Source organism: Ixodes scapularis, unplaced genomic scaffold (genome assembly GCF_016920785.2).
Source record: "Ixodes scapularis isolate PalLabHiFi unplaced genomic scaffold, ASM1692078v2 PGA_scaffold6__148_contigs__length_123643588, whole genome shotgun sequence".
NCBI classification, from domain to species: domain Eukaryota; kingdom Metazoa; phylum Arthropoda; class Arachnida; order Ixodida; family Ixodidae; genus Ixodes; species Ixodes scapularis.
The window spans coordinates 64,427,521-64,443,906 of NW_024609881.1; the positions used below are offsets into that span (position 1 = coordinate 64,427,521).

Here is a 16,386-nt window from a genome sequence, read left to right on the forward strand (position 1 = left end):
AATTAACTGATATGTTGACATCTCTTGAGGATTAACCACCTATATCATGCTCCCTGGCCGTAGAGCTTACCTACGCAAACATCATTAGTGTTCCTTCCGCCAATTTTTAAAACAAAATCTTTCGAAAGAAGTTCTAACCTTTCCCATATAGACGCTATATGCACTCGCAGATTGAGCTGCCATTGCCGACCATATTTTCTTACCAGATGTTGAGCAGCTGAAGCGGGGGCTGACGAGCCTCCACGAAAGCCTATGCTGGGGAGAAGGACTAAGTAGCATTTAAAGTGGCAATAACGTTTTTTGCTGCGGCAATGATGAAGTGAAGCGAACGGAAGAAGAAAATAGAGGGGTGCTATGGAGAATTTGGCAACCTTGAAATGGCGCCGGCTAACGGAATAAGAGGAAAGAAAAAAAAAACACTGAAGGTCGGTCATGGCGGCGCCCATGCACAGCTGCCTGAAAGCGTCTATAGCAAATAAGACAAACTGCAATTAATCCCGGCTTTCAGTTCTGCCTTGAAATTCATATTAAAGGTAAGCAAATTTTCCAGAGAAATTTTCTGTTTCCACCTTTCTGCAGATCGAAGTCCTCCCAGAGGTCGTGAGTGCAGTCCGCGGACGCGTCGAAGTTTACGTAGACGGCGGCGTCCGTCATGGCATGGATGTGATCAAGGCGTTGGCACTCGGAGCCAAGGCTGTGTTCGTTGGACGTCCTACCATCTGGGGGTTGGCGTACAACGTAAGACATCCACGATATTGCTTCAGCAACATTATCATAAAGAGACCCCATAGAAGCCTTATGATCAAAGAGCGTGAAATAGAAGAAAAAGTGATCGGAATAAGACACCAGTTCAAGCATAAAGGCTGAGCCAACTTCCAGATCTATTGACAAGGTCCTAGCTGAGATTTGCCGGGACGTATTCGGCATGTCGCCGTTGGACTGGAAACCTTCATTTTTTTTGTTGAAGCAAGGTCAGAGGTCCCCGAGGTCACTATGATACTTGAAGTCTGTCACTCTCCAGGAATCTTTCGCATAGCTATCGCACCGGCTGCTTGTTGCATACCAATGAGAATGCCACCTGCTCACAAGGCAGTGCTGGAACAGACCATTTTCGAAAGTGCACAAAGCAGCGTTGGTGATCGCCATTGCTTGGATATGAGAAAGCACTCATGTCTAACACATGCTCAGAGTATGTGCCCAAGCAATGACGGACAGGAGATGATGAAGACTTTTTAAAAAGAGGTCTACGGTCAGGTAACCTACAAGAGGCTAGAGGGCATGGACCCACGTGTGCTGCGTCAATCGTTCTGCTGTTACAACTGTTGCCTCATAAAATGACACCACTTCCGGATATACGCTGGCGCAATACCGTGTCCGATATCGCCCCCCCGCGCTCATCTTTCTGTGTAACGTAAACAAAATTTAGCACTATGGCCTTGCTATCTAGATGGTGTTTGCAAGGGCCGCTCAGGGATTCCTTAGAAGTCCCGGCGCGGTCACGGCGAGCGTGTCCCGATTTCGACGGTTTTTTCCTCGTGTATGCTCACCGACAGCTCAAGAAACGGTGGGCGCGATCATGTTTCGATCAACTTATTAGCCCTCCGTAAGAGGGTGCATTGCGGAATTATCCGATAAGAGCAGCAACGAAGGGGTCCGAAAGACAGAATCGCGAGCATAATAGGCCCTGCCTCGGTTTTCGTAAGCTCCTCTGACTATACGGAGAGAAAGTGTTTCGAAATCCGTCCCTGCACGTGTTAGAAGGCCAGTAAGGGAACGCCAATCAAATGACAACGTAATATATGTTCTAAAATACGCAAAATCGAGACTGACAGGCGCTGGCCGTCATTGGTAGAGGTCGTGGCGAAACAGAAGCACGTGAGCGTTTCTCTAAGGTAAGCAAAAGAACGAGGTGCGCAAAGAACAAACGAACGTGGCGGCTGTGTGCGTTCAACAGGTGAAGGGGGCGAGAAGAAACGGGAGAGGGAGCCACATAAAATGAAGGTGGAAGGGAGGGGGACGCACGGACCAGCGGAAAACTGAGGATGAATTTCGAACCTCTGGACAGGAACGCAATCCAAATCTCGGTTACACCATGTCTTCCCTGTAATGGGCTTCCCGTCACAATACGGGCATCTTGGCCAAGGTTTGGACCCGCCAACTCGGGATCCGTCCGGCACTTACACTCAATGCCACCAAGGAAGCGGGGAGGGAGAGCCGAAGCGAAAATAATTATAAAAAAACTTCGAATGAACTAAGTTATCTGGTGATCAGCGCAATGACGCTCCCACAGGGAGTGCAGCAAGGCAGTTCAGAACCATAATCCTAAGTATGCGGAGTCCGTGTTATGAATGCAAAAGGATATTCACGCCTGATAGCTCGGTTAATGAAAAAAGCGAGTGAGACTGGCGTGTTTAGGATTTTCCCTACTATATTCTCCGTGCATGTGAATTTGAACGAAAATATAATGTTGTTTTTGCACCTGTGCGTAATCAATTGTCAAGAAGGGATCACCTTTTCTATTTATTATTACGAAATGCAACATATAATATTTCTGATTTATGCGTGTCAGATACGCGTATTATGCGCATATCTTAGTGATGCGATGGGGTTGGAGAAGGATCAAGCATAAGTTGAGCTTTAGACATTGTTAGAGTTCGGCTATCCTCATCTTTGATTGTACACGAGCTATTGTTCGAATGTTTGACGATCCTGATTCTGATAAACACGAGCACTACTAGGGCTGATGGCAATCGAGAACGGCACGGCGTCACGTGACTCGTGGTAAGTCGTGACGCCATTTTACATTACGGCGTCAAGGATGACACTAATAGACCAAGTGACGTTTTCAATGTAAGTCCACTTTGAGCCACTTGACTACGTTACGGGACCAAGCGATGAATTACAGTGCCAATAAAAAAGCGCCAGGAAAACCCACAATTTCACATATATTGCACTTCGGTGTATGCCACTTCGATCCCTACATAAAACTACAGCTGACAATTTTTATTTCACAAACATTCGTTTTGTTACAAAAGAAATATCGCGCACCGCTTTGGGCCGGTCGTCGTTATATTTTTTTCTGGTTGAGTTCCGGTTCAGTTCGAAAATGGCGGCGAAGATTTCGGTTTGGTTCGGTTGCGGTTCGGCTAAAATAAATAATAGCTCAAGTTCGTCCGCTATTTTTGCAGCGGTTGCGATAACGTCAGAACGCCGAGCACGCTCGATGTGAAGGATATTAGGTAAACCACAAGGCAGCTTGCTTTGAAATCTACCCGTAATCTTTCCATCACAGCCAATCTGAGCATGTCGTTCTGGCGTTACCACAACCCCTGCAAAAGAAGCTGAGGAATTTCAAGAAAAGACTTCGGCTTCACTTCGTTCGTTTTTTGTTTAAACTATTTCGGCCTAATTGCTCGTTTAGTTTCCAAGCCTTCCAGCCATCCTACATTTTTCTCAATCCGTTCAATTTTAAGTTTAGTAATTGCCCCACTCCTCTCACGTGACGGCCCAGGTCATGTCCCCGAGTACCTTCTTATTTGGTGTGTTCCGATACACTCCCAGTTCCAGTCTGCGCAAGTTCTTCAGCGAATTTCCTTTTCTGATTGAATGTCCGCGACCTTATGCACAGTATAACCGTTAACGTAAAGTAATCTAAGCAGCTTCAAACCTTTCCAAATTTCCCCAACCAATTCATAATTGATAAATCTTTGCTCCCTTGAGTTTCATAATAAGCGAATGCATTATGCAAAAACTGCATTCAGGTATGTTCGAAGCAAACACGTATGTAAAACAAATATGCTTCGATAATGCTTGAAGCGCGTTTGCACATATCTTTTTCATCATATCCACCGGGAACACCCTGTGTTTTGTATGATGCTTGTGGATTGTGACTGGGGTTTACAGAGCCCCCAACGACCTCAACTCTCGCCTCGCAACTCGTCACCAACGCGTATGGTCATAAACTCTACAATGCTTGTGTTTTTAGCATAGCTACCGTCTTAAAATCTTGCGTGAAATAACCTCTTCATCTGCCTGCGGTCGTCGGATAACAAAATCACTACACGAGACATGCGGACAATATTGACATTTTATTCCGGACCACACCTGTGTGTCTATAACAAGGCTTCTTTACGTTTTCAGGGTGAAGCCGGAGTGAGGGAAATGCTGGCGATACTGAGGCGGGAGGTGGACCGAGATCTTGGATTAATGGGTAATTGCTTTCTTTAAACACCTCTCCAACAGGCTAAGACAATAAGGGAGAGGACTACAGTGCATAAAGCAGTGAACTTTGGTTGCTGCCTGCCGTATACAACGCAGAACTTGATGTCGTCTTCTGGCAAGACGTCTGCTTGTTGCTCTAATTTTCTCTTGAATGTTGTCCACCACTGCACGACGCGAGCACCGACCGTAGTTGACTATGCACTATAAAAAAAAGAGGTGGGGGGCGGGTGGAATTGTAGGGTAAATCGATTTTCCTCCCTTTCGCCAACGGAAGGAAAGGAAGTTGCTTCCTCTCCTTCATTTAACAGATTGACATTCAGTGCCGTCTTCTAGCACCTAAAGAAAGAAAAATAACTTCCTCCTGCATGTTCGTGGCCACAGCGGCGGTCAGGTCGGTGACGGCAGGGACAAGAAATTGAGTGCTTAATTTCTTTTTACATCCTTGGATTGGGGTGCTGAATTTAGATCGTATTAATAAAAAGCTTGGGGGAACCTTTCGCCGGTCACCAGCCCGGCGCTCCATTTAACGAAAGTTAGCCAGCGCTTGCCAAAGACCAGAGAAAACAGCGGTTAAGTTTACCTTTCTGTTGAAGAACATCCTGGTAAACTCTTTTATGGGGTAAAACCTGAAAGAACTCAGTGACGTTTTCTTTGCTTTTTGCAAACAATAACCAATAAAGCATTTTAGCAGCAACAGAAAAACATCCAGCAACTCTGGGCGATCGCCGCGAAATGGCGGGGCCGTGGAGCTCACAAGAAGCTAGGTTTGGCTTGTTTCGTTTCACTGGTTTGGCGTGTTGGGCTGTGTCTCGTCGCCTGTGTCGCGTATTTTGGCTTGTTCTTTGCGGAACCAAGTCTGGCTAGTATAAAGACTGATTTATTTACCTTAGAGTAAAGTTATTAAGTTAAGAATTGCCCCAACGTTTAAATCGGTAGTTTTATTGTTAATATTTCAAAAATTCAAAAGGGTGTGAAAAGACTTGCTTAAGCTATAGAAATTTCCAGACCACAAATTTGTCACAATAAAAAAAGAACGTCCAGATAACCCACAATTCGGCGTTCGCGGTTTACATGGCCTCAATCGAGAGCTATAATTCTTTTACACACATACAAAAATGTGAGAATGATATCTCCCCCTGTGGTATATTCGAAGCCCATTAGCGTTATTGGCAAATGCGCTTTAGTTTACGGCAATAAACAGGTATTTTTATTTTAACTCAAATAGAATTTGATAAAGAGAGCGTATAGCGGTTACATAAAGGCCGTCTTTCCTGAGTGTTTTGTGGCTCGGAGATTGTTAGATAGAAGAATATTTGTCGCGGTGATACAATAATTCACTAATATCTAATAACTGGTAGTACCTCTAAGAGGAATCACCGTAAATACTGTACTTTCGCAGGACTCATAAAAATCAATATTAAAAAGTTTTTATAGGAATTACTTAATTAATCTATTGCGGCAATTTTAAAGGCGTTAGATGAAGAGATATATACGATTCCCTTAAAAAAATCTATAGAAATATTATGTAGTAATATTTCGTCGGCCTTTACATGGACATTAGATTAAATGTGCCAATAAGTGTCTCATTGGAATATTAAAAAAACGACTGCCATACATAGCGATCGGGTGAACCATTCAAAGTGCATGTCGTTACAGGTTTCTGCCTTGTGTTGCTCTTGAATGTGTGTTCTGTTTGTATATGTAAGTGGATTGTATTGTATATTCACGTTTGTCTGTGCATTTGGAATTTGAATGGCAAGAAAAATACAAGCGGCAAAATTTCGACTTTTTGTTTTTGTTTTGTTTGGAGCGCCATTTGGTGGAAACCACATCGATCACAGTACGTTACGTAGACCTAAGCGCCGAATCGTCCTATGCGAACACTGTCGTTTTTCCCGTGCGAAAGTAAAGTGGTAAGCTGGGCAAGTTCGTAAACGTTGAACATGATAAAAATAGCACACCAAAGACAAGAAAAAACGAGTAAAAACTTAGAACACAAAGAGGCACGCGCCTGTTTGTGTTCTGTGTTTCTTTCGCGTTTGTCCTTGTCTTTTGTGTGCTCATTTTTCATCGTGTTCCCGTACGAGATATGAGGTTCGTGCTTGAAGACGGCTCTTTTAGAGTCTCTTGTGCACATGAAAGACGCCGGAAAGGAGTATGCGCCGTTCGCTCTTATTACGGTGAAGAGCCGTGCAGATGGACAAGCCTTTGGACCCGGTTCGGACTAACGTTCCGCCATGTTGGTTTAGGGGAGGAGGTTTTACTCCGTTCGTGGGAATCGAAGGAGAATCGAACCGTGGGAGGATAAAATTCCCAACCTTTTGAAATAAGAAAATTGTGCTCCCTTGGCGGAGGACTTCATCGGACATTTCTTCTTCCCCTTGAAAGGAGAAAGTTTTTTAGAATGTACAGGGTTTCACAAAAGAAAATTTACACGGTCTTTTTTACCGCAAAAATAAACTAGGCATCGCCGAACGCTCATTCTCCGCCCAAAGGTAGAGCTAGAGGTCACAACCAGGTGCCAAAGTTTCATCCCGATACGATAACTTAATCAAAAGTTTTAAGTGATTTTCTGAAAATTTCAATGGGAAAATGGAGCCCATTTTCGCCCGTTTCCGGTTTCTGGTGCCATAGAGCCCCATGTGTTCGAAAACTCCGTCGGCCGCCATTTTCCCATTGAAATTTTCAGAAAATCACTTCTAACTTTTTATTAGGTTATCGGATCGGGCTGAAACTTTGGCATCTGGTTATGACCTCTGGCTCTACCTTTGGGCGGAGAATGAGCGTTCGGCGATGCCTAGTTTATTTTTGCGGTAAAAAAGATCGTGTAAATTTTCTTTTGTGACACCCTGTAGTCTCTGACATTTTCAAAAATGCATGGTGTGATCTGTTATGTTCGCACTTTTTACTTCAGTCACTATATCAGATGATGTTCTCTGGAGTCTCTGACAGCTTAAGAAAAACAGGGTTTCATGAGTACCGAGCAAGCTAGTATTGCTCTAAAGAAATTGTAGCATACACAGCTACATAGAAGCTTAGAGTTTTTGGGCGATCTCATGTCTTGACTGTCGTCTGCAAGCATCTACGAGGAGTTTCTGAAAAATTAAGGATTTTCTATATTGTCTGGCTGTTTATATTTACTGTTACATAGCGTGGACTGCCCGACATTTGAGCAGCAACGAAGAAATTGGGTAGTTATTATTTTTTTTTTCGTGATGGATTAGCAGCGAAGGGTAAATTTGTCGTAACAGGTCGGTTAGGGGGCGCCTCACTCCCCTTTGGTTCGGGTAACTTAAAGGGGCACTGACACTCCAATGGTCTTATCTTTCTAATGTCTAAAAGGATGCACGTCGTAGTCGTAGACACACAAAAAAAATACCGCATCGCAAAAAAAAAAAATGAATACCCCGCTGAGTGCGCGTCTTTTTTTATTTTTGGCGTTTTCCTCTCTCGCTCGTCACCTCCCTGCTTCTTTTGATTGGTGACGTCACGAATAATAAAATTTAGAACCTTTGTAGGCGACATTTCTATAACAGTTAAACACTACAATCGTAAAACATGTTTTTTAACGCAATTACGAATGCACTACGGCCCATCTTTTTGAAATACCAAAAATCGTAGTCCGTTGTGATGTCACCTTCCGGATTTTTATCCTACCTTCGAACACATGACGGCGCTCGACCCATGTACAGCAAAGGGTGATCGCTGAGTCGGGGATTGAATGAAGTGGTCTTCTTAAAGTGCCCGAGGACCTCTCAGATTTCGAAAAGGAAATTGGCAAACCGTCAAAACAACTGGGTTTTTGTGTCTGTGTATCATAGTTTTGGTTGTGACATCGGCGGGGCACCGTCGTCTGCTCGAAGCATCCGGCAGCACGGCACTCACGCAGCAAACCGGTTTTCCGGTACGGTAGTTTCCGCGACGCCGGCGCTTCTCTCTCCTCGCTTCGGGTCGCGGAGACACGTTTCAGAGCGGAGGCGCGAAAGACACTCGACCCTCAGGAGCCCTCAAAATTTGACGTCACTCCACCGGCGCGGATCGCGTGAGAACTTCTGATTCGACCGTTTGGAAATTAAATTTTTACTTCACAAAAACTGAATTTCCAAGTTTCGAATTTTGAGGGTAATGTCCAAGCAGCGATTTCAATCGTTTCAAACAATAAAAAAAATGATTTGATGTGTCAGTGCCACTTTAAACTTTTTTACTACGTTATTCATTTGTATGTGCTCTTATTGGCTAATGGCACGCGATATGATTGACCAGGGGGCGTTAACAGGGTGCCCGAGACTCACCACACATTGCGTCTTTTAACTTGTCATTGACTAGAGCAGTTTTAATTACAGGCTTTTTTGCTGGAAAAGAAAACAATGAGAATTTCGGCAAACGCCTTTTCAGCGTGAACGGTGTAGCAAATCGAATCAACCAGTGTGTTTGTTTGTGCGTGTGTCTGCGTGTTTTGTGTGTGTTTGAGCGTGCGCGCGTGTGTGTGTGTGTTCAGATAACTATTTTAATTGGTATCGATCACAGAAGATTGTGCCTATGCGGACGTGTTCCTTGATTATTAGACTACTTAACTTGAGGGCCTGGTCAGCCGTTACTCGAGAAACTTTTTCAAACGTACTTAAAAGAAGCTACTGCCCACACTCACGCAAACCTCAAAGAAGCAGAAGCTCCAGGATGGCTCACGAACATATACTGTTCAGAAGTATATATATATCATGCTTCCATATATATATATATATATATATATATGAATGAATATGTGCAGATGAAGGAACCGTACTTAATCCAATGAATCAAAAAATCAAAGTGTTCAGGAACCCGCCGAAAGCCAAAAATTGGCTCCGCCAAAGATGGTACCTGAAAACTTTGATTGTTTGATTCATTGGATTAAGTACGTGTGATAGCCAGCGGAGCCACGCGACCACCAAATATCAAAAGCGATCTGCAGCCAGAGCGCGTGCCCGCAGAGCGCGATCCAGAGACACGAGCCCCCGATGGCGCAAGCCAGTCGTCCCCGAACGCTGATCCGCTTCCGATCAATAAACCTAAGTATTGGGGTGGTAGCCACTTAGTCTACGCGAATACAACACTGGCGACGAGGAACCAAGGACCAACGAAGCCTGAAACCACCGACCACAAGCCATGGCCATGCAAGGGAAGCTGGAAGCCTCTCAGGCAAGTCATGGACATCGTGGTTCGAACGTCTCGGATTTTACTTCGTGGCCAATGGCATCAACGCCATGGATAAGAAGCGAGCGCTCCTTTTAACGCTCTGTGGCCCAGAGACTTACGAAGTGGTACGGGCATTAGTGGCACCCAGAGGACCTGGCGAGGTTGAGTTCGACGAGCTCGTGACCATCCTTGGTGCGCACTTCGACCCTCGACCTTCAGAGCTCTACAGCCGCTTCAAATTTCAACGGCGAGACCAATTGCCGGAAGAATCAATAAGTAGCTACGTTGCGGCTCTCAAGCAGCTAGCAAACGACTGTAATTTCGGCATCTTGCCCTCCGCAACTCCGCAAATCGCTTCGACAACTGCGTAGCTTCCAGTGTCGGGTTTACCAGCGTCGTCTCAAACATCCGGTGCTGCAGCTAGCACTCAGCAACAAGTGATGCCACAAGTGGACACCAAACTGCCGCTGGAAGTGATGCTGCGCGACCGGTTCGTCTGCGGCATCCGCGACGAACTCCAGCAACAACGACTGTTTGCGGAGAAAGACCTGACGTTCTCCAGCGCATTGGACATTGCTGTTACAGCAGAGAGCACCTACAAACAACAGAAAGCCATCAAGAACCAGGAGGCGCTCCAAATTAACAAGACTGTGAAAGCCGACAAGAATTCTGCTTCACACAAAGAACGTCGTTGCTACCGATGCACGGGTCAGCCCGAGCCACAAGAGTGCCGATTCCAGAAGACTGAGTGTCGGTACTGTAAGAAGACTGGACATATCGAAAAGGCATGTCTGACGAAGAAGCACCAAGGCAGAGCAGGACGCAAGAAAACAAATTACAACGTTGAACCAGTGATGGAAAGCGGGAGCCAGCCGACGTGTTCTTCCAGAAGTTCATTTTATGAACTGAACAAGCTGTCCACCAGAAGCCACGTTCCCAAATTTCACGTTTCTCTTCAGATTGAGAGCAAGCCTCTTCAGGTCGGGGTTGATTCTGGCGCCGCTTGTTCACTGATTAGCGAAGAGACATTTCGCTCCACGTGGCCTAAGAATCCCCCGAAAATCACGAAGAATGACTTGGAACTTTTCACTTGGAGTGGTGAGGGCCTGAAACTTCTTGGTTCGCTTCAAGTGCATGTACGTTTCAAGTCAAAAGATTATATCCTGCCGCTGCAAGTGATGAAAGGGTCCGGCTGCAGCCTTTTGGGCAGAGATTGGTTCGACGCACTCCACATCAGAGTACAGGGGATCAACCTGGTGCAGCAACAAACCACGCCGCCAGAGGTGGAAGCAGTCCTTCAACGGCATCCCAAGGTGTTCCAGGATGAAATCTCCGGCTACATGGGACCCCCAGTGCACTTGGAACTGGAGGAAGGAGCAAAGCCGAAGTTTTGCAAAGCTCGCCCGGTTCCCCTCGCGCTCCGCTCAGCTGTAACGCTCGAGCTTCAGCAGCTACAGCTGCAAGGAATCATTGAACCAGTCCAGCACGCTGAATGGGCTACGCCGCTGGTACTCGTCCGGAAAAAGAGCGGAGCTATCAGATTGTGTGGCGATTACAGGAGCACTGTGAACGCCGCATCAAAAACGTCAAGTTATCCGCTACCTACGTCAGGAGAAGTCCTGTTAAACCTCAGAGGAGGGACCATCTTCTCCACAATGAACTTGTGCCAAGCGTACCAGCAGCTGAAGGTGACAGAGTCCACAGCAGCTGTCCTGACAATCAACACAATTAAAGGATTGTACAGAATGACGCGGCTGCCATTTGGAATTTCAGCAGCGCCAGCGATCTTCCAGAGGATGATGCAGACGACACTAGCTGGCATTGAAGGTATAAGCGTCTACCTTGACGACATCATTATCAGCGGAGCAACCATAGAAGAGCATAATGAACGTCTGGACGAAGTTCTATCCAGGCTAGACAGCTGCGGTCTGAAACTCAAGAAAGAAAAATGCCAGTTTGCAGTCAGCGAGGCTACATTTCTGGGACACAGGATTGACGCCGCAGGAAATCATACAACCGCTGACAAGGTGCAAGCGATCCTCAATGCTCCAGAGCCAACAGGAAGACAGGAACTGCAAGCCTTTTTGGGGTTGCTTGCGTTTTACGATCGCTCCCTCAAGAACAGGGCTACGGTCGCAGCCGACCTCTACAAGCTTCTTGAGAAGGACAGGCCATGGCTCTGGACGGACAGTCACAGGGAGGCATTTCGCAAACTTAAGGAGTTGATTAAGGACTCTACCGTTCTCAAGCATTATGACGAAAATAGGCCCCTGCTGTTGTCTTGTGACGCGTCTCCGTGCGGCATTGGAGCAGTACTCGCTCAGAAAGACTCCGATGGACGCGAAGCTCCAATCGCTTTTGCGTCCAGAACACTAGGAGCCGCGGAGAAAAACTATTCCCAGTTGGACAAAGAAGGGTTGGCCATGTCTACGCTGTATGCCATTTCCATGAGTACATCGCTGGACGACAGCTCGTAATCTACACCGACCACCAACCACTTTTGGGAATACTGGGAGGCTCGAAACTCACACCGCAAGTTCTATCCCCCCGTATGACGCGATTGTGTATAAAACTCGGCGCCTACGACTATGAACTAAGGTACAGACGAGGAAAACTACATCAAAACGCAGACGCCCTCAGCCGGCTACCCCTTCCTGCTGATATCGACGAGCCCTGCACCCCAGGTGAGGTGCTGATGCTTTCAGGCTCGCGGATTCCTCTACTATCTCCAGAACGCATTGCAGCACTCACTCAACGAGACGAAGCCTTAGCGACAGTTTACAAGGCTGTACATCACGGCAGCGTAAAAGAGCTCAACGGTGATAACTGCAGGCAATACAAAAGTGTCGCCAAAGAACTCTCGACGCTCAACGGCTGCTTGACCAGAGGATCACGAGTGGTCATCCCCAGCGCAGCCAGAGCTCAGGTACTCGATTTACGGCATGCTGGTCATCGAGGCATGGTGACAATGAAGGCGGCTGCTCGTGGCTACGTCTGGTGGCCTGGAGTAGACAAGGATATCGAGGTGAAGGCAAGGACATGCTGCATTTGCCAACAGCACTAACGGGAACCGCCCAAGGCACCTGTTCCGGAATGGCAACGACCATCGAAGCCATGGGACACTCTACACGTCGACTTCACCGGACCCGTGGAAGGAAAAATGCTATTGATAGTTGTTGATGCCTTCAGCAAATGGCTCGAAGTTCGCCAAATGAACAACATCAACTCCGGTTCACTGATCCAAGAACTCCGAAACTTGTTTGGAACGTTCGGAGTACCACGTAAGATTGTCAGCGACAACGGCACATCGTTTGTATCCGCCGAGACCGAACAATTCTTACTGAATAACGGTATTCGTCACGTAACAAGTGCTCCATACCATCCGGCGACCAATGGCCAAGCAGAAAGAATGGTGTACGATACTAAACAGGCGTTATCTAAAGACAAGACGGGAAGCTTGTCGTGCCGGCTTGCTCGATTTCTGCTTAAACAACATACCACAATCAGTCTCACGACAGGAAAGACGCCGGCTGTGCTCATGTTCGGTCGAGAATTGTCAACAGCACTCACACGTCTACAACCGCAGAGAGAGCGAGATGAAGAAGCGACACAACCAGTCACGTCTCCTAGGAAGATTGCGGTCAACAGCAACGTATTCATTAGAAACTTCAGAGGAACGCCGTTGTGGATACCAGGAACAGTGGTTAAAAGGCTCGGACTCCGTTCTTGGGTTGTGAAGACAAGGGATGGCACTGTACGAAGGCACGAAGATCATATCAGAAATTCCGCAGAAGACGCTTCAAGACAAGTGGTCACGATACCATCTTCAACAAAAGGCATCAGCAACAACAGCCCACAAGCTTTACCCGCGCAGTAGACCATTCCGATGGTTGTGCAGCCAGCAACAAAAAAAGCACAGGAATTCATAGAGGTTCATCCCGATGGGCAGATGGTTCCGCCACCTACCTCTAGACCACAACGTTCAAGACGGCCTCCTGATAGATATGGCGACGGCATCTAGAGGGGGAAGGAGTGTGATAGCCAGCGGAGCCACGCGACCGCCAAATATCAAAAGCGATCTGCAGCCAGAGCGCGTGCCCGCAGAGCGCGATCCAGAGACACGAGCCCCCGATGGCGCAAGCCAGTCGTCCCCGAACGCTGATCCGCTTCCGATCAATAAATCTAAGTATTCGGGTGGTAGCCACTTAGTCTACGCGAATACAACAGTACGGTTCATTCATCTGCACATATTCGTTCATATCCTCCTTGGAGACCACGTACAATGGTGTGAAGTGCCCTTGTTGTATATATATATATATATATATATATATATATATATATATATATATATATATATATATATATATATATATATATATATATATATCCTGGCTCCGCCGTTTTTCGGCTTTCGGCGGGTTCCTGAAAACTTTGATTCTTTGATTCATTGGATTAAGTACGGTTCATTTATCTGCACATATTTGTTTATATCCTCCTCGGCGACCACGTACGATGACGTGAAGTGCCCGTGTTGTATATTCAATAACTTGGCTCTTGATTCTCGCAGATCATGATGATACCGTGTCTCTAAAAGCTCATAAACAAAGAATACTACATGTACACGGGGCGAGACAAACAGTGGGAGGATTTCTGGAGCACAAACGAGCACTACCACGTGAAACTAAGCGTCGTACCGCGTTCCACACGGCGGCGTGTGTTTCCAGAACACCTCCGATTGTACACATTTCGTTTCTTGTGCATTAATAAGACAGGTAGGAAACGCCAGAAAGCCAAGGTGGAGTGGTGTAGAGGTTAGCGCACCCGACCGGACATTGGGAGGCCCAGAGTTCATATCCTGGCTCCGCCGTTTTTTGGCTTTCGGCGGGTTCCTGAAAACTTTGACTCTTTGATTCATTGGATTAAGTACGGTTCATTCATCTGCACGTATTTGTTTATGTATATATATATATATATATATATATATTGCTTTCATACTCCTTCTGGCATAACTGTACTTAACCAATGTCCAGAAATTATCCTGAAGCCCATAGCGGATTTTTTTTTCCTAAAAAGACAGATAATGGTTAGTTTATTTTAGAGTACTGCAAGACTAAACGAAAAAAGGCAACCGATGGATGTTTTTGCGTATGCGCAAGAGCCTCCCTCGAAACGTGTAGTTGTTGGAATCTGTTTACATTCAGGTTTTTCTGCTTCTTTATTGTTATTTACTTTGTTTTCCGGTCTTCTTTAGAGATATTGTTGTTGCTGTGGGATGTATGCAGCGAAATATGCAGCTGGCTCTCGCGCCGGCTTTAATTCCTGCTTCTAGGAAGACCTGGAAGAGAATCTAATATCTACGTAAACATAATGCCAGCATACATATGTCGCAAACGTGAACGCCAACGTTTTGAATTTTGTGCGACTGGAATTCCGGGGGATAACAGTTTGCATTCGGGTTCGTGTGTTGACAGTACACGCCAGAGAGGCATACCACCTGTAACCACTGTTGTAGGCGTTACCGAAAAAAAAAACTGCATAAATAAGTTACTCATTACTTGAAAATCATATAAATACGTTACCAACCTACGTTACCTAAAAACAACGCTTCAGCGTTGCTTTAAAATAAAGTAAGACACGTTACCCTGGTGTTACTCAATAAATTACAAATTACCTCCTTTAAGTTACGACATTACAACTATGCATAAGCGCCATATTTAGAGAAAACACAAGTAAAAATGCAAAAAAGCAACGTTTTATATAACAATTGGTATCTGAAGAAAAAAATCGTAAATGTACTCTTTTGTGCTTTGGGAAGAGTATGTGACGGGTAATGTAACGAAGTTACGCGTTACCCAAAATAAATAACGTAAGTACGTTAACCGTTACAGTTTTGAAAATGTAACGAGTACATTACAAACTTAATGGAAATTTAACGCGTTCATGGTAGCGCGGTTACGTTTAATGGGTCACCGCCAAGACTGTTGTGGGGTGTGGTCGCATTTTTACTTTTCTCTGAACATGTACACACGCGTACCTTCAAATCGGGTATATTGTTCGAAAGCCTAAGTGACACGCGACACTGTAGTCATTTGTGATAAACGAAGACTGACAATTTGCCCCAACATGCAGGCTGCTCATCCCTTGACCAGCTGGTCCCTGAGATGGTTGTGCACAAAGACCACTTTTCCGGCCAGTGTGACTAACTCAAGTGACAACATTTGTTTATGAACTGCATTTTACAATCGCTTATTGTGCCATCTGCCAGCAAGCGCCTTTGTGATTTGTCAGGTTGATAAATAAAACTTAGATGTCTGAAATATTTTGCCCTTTGTATATTTTTCCTCTTCTATATATTGATAATCTCCTATCCCATGTTTGGCATTCCGAGACAGCACCTTAAATAAGTTTGTGTCTGGGGATGTCCACCAACGTTTCATTTACGTGCTTACTTTGCTTTGATAATATCCTACTGGGGAGATTGTCAGTACGGCCCGTCAGGATTTTCTAGTCGTCCTGATGACCCCTTCTACATTTTTCAAAAAGTTTTGAAAAAAGTACGTTTCGTTGTGAGCCTGTTAAAACAGTGGGATGTTATGCAGCCACAACGGACGTTTCACGCTGCAGATGAGCAATTTAGCCAGAGTAGCACGTCTCCTAGCCTCGGGTCTTGAACGTGCATCACGGTACGTCAACATGTTCTGAAAGGTCTGCGCCGTCTGTCAAAATATTTTTCGGAGAGCATCATACCGTCCGAGGTTTACGAGACCGGAAAGCAGCTTGCATATTTCTATGACTAAAGCGAAAGCGATACGTAATTTGACTCTCGTGGGCCGAACGAAAATAGAATTTGTAAGAAGACCGTCTGCTACGATGATGGAAGAACGCAGTTCGTCTTCTACGAACCGTTTGTCGGAAACAAAAATGATGCAACAAAACACTGTAAGCCATTTTCAAGTCGAGCTTTGATTAAATATCTCAAGTTGTACTGCT

General features: G+C 45.6%; 1 protein-coding gene across 1 annotated transcript in view; it reads left to right on the forward strand.

Annotated features, from left to right (window-relative positions):
- Positions 1-15,660, forward strand: part of LOC8052104 (hydroxyacid oxidase 1) — a 33,034-nt gene extending 17,374 nt beyond the window's left edge. Inside the window, exons 6-8 of the mRNA XM_040212273.3 lie at positions 580-738; positions 4,141-4,210; positions 15,526-15,660. Coding sequence (XP_040068207.2) covers positions 580-738; positions 4,141-4,210; positions 15,526-15,599 — 303 coding nt within the window. The 3' untranslated portion in view covers positions 15,600-15,660. The remainder of the gene's footprint in view (positions 1-579; positions 739-4,140; positions 4,211-15,525) is intronic.
- Positions 15,661-16,386: the final 726 nt, after the last annotated feature.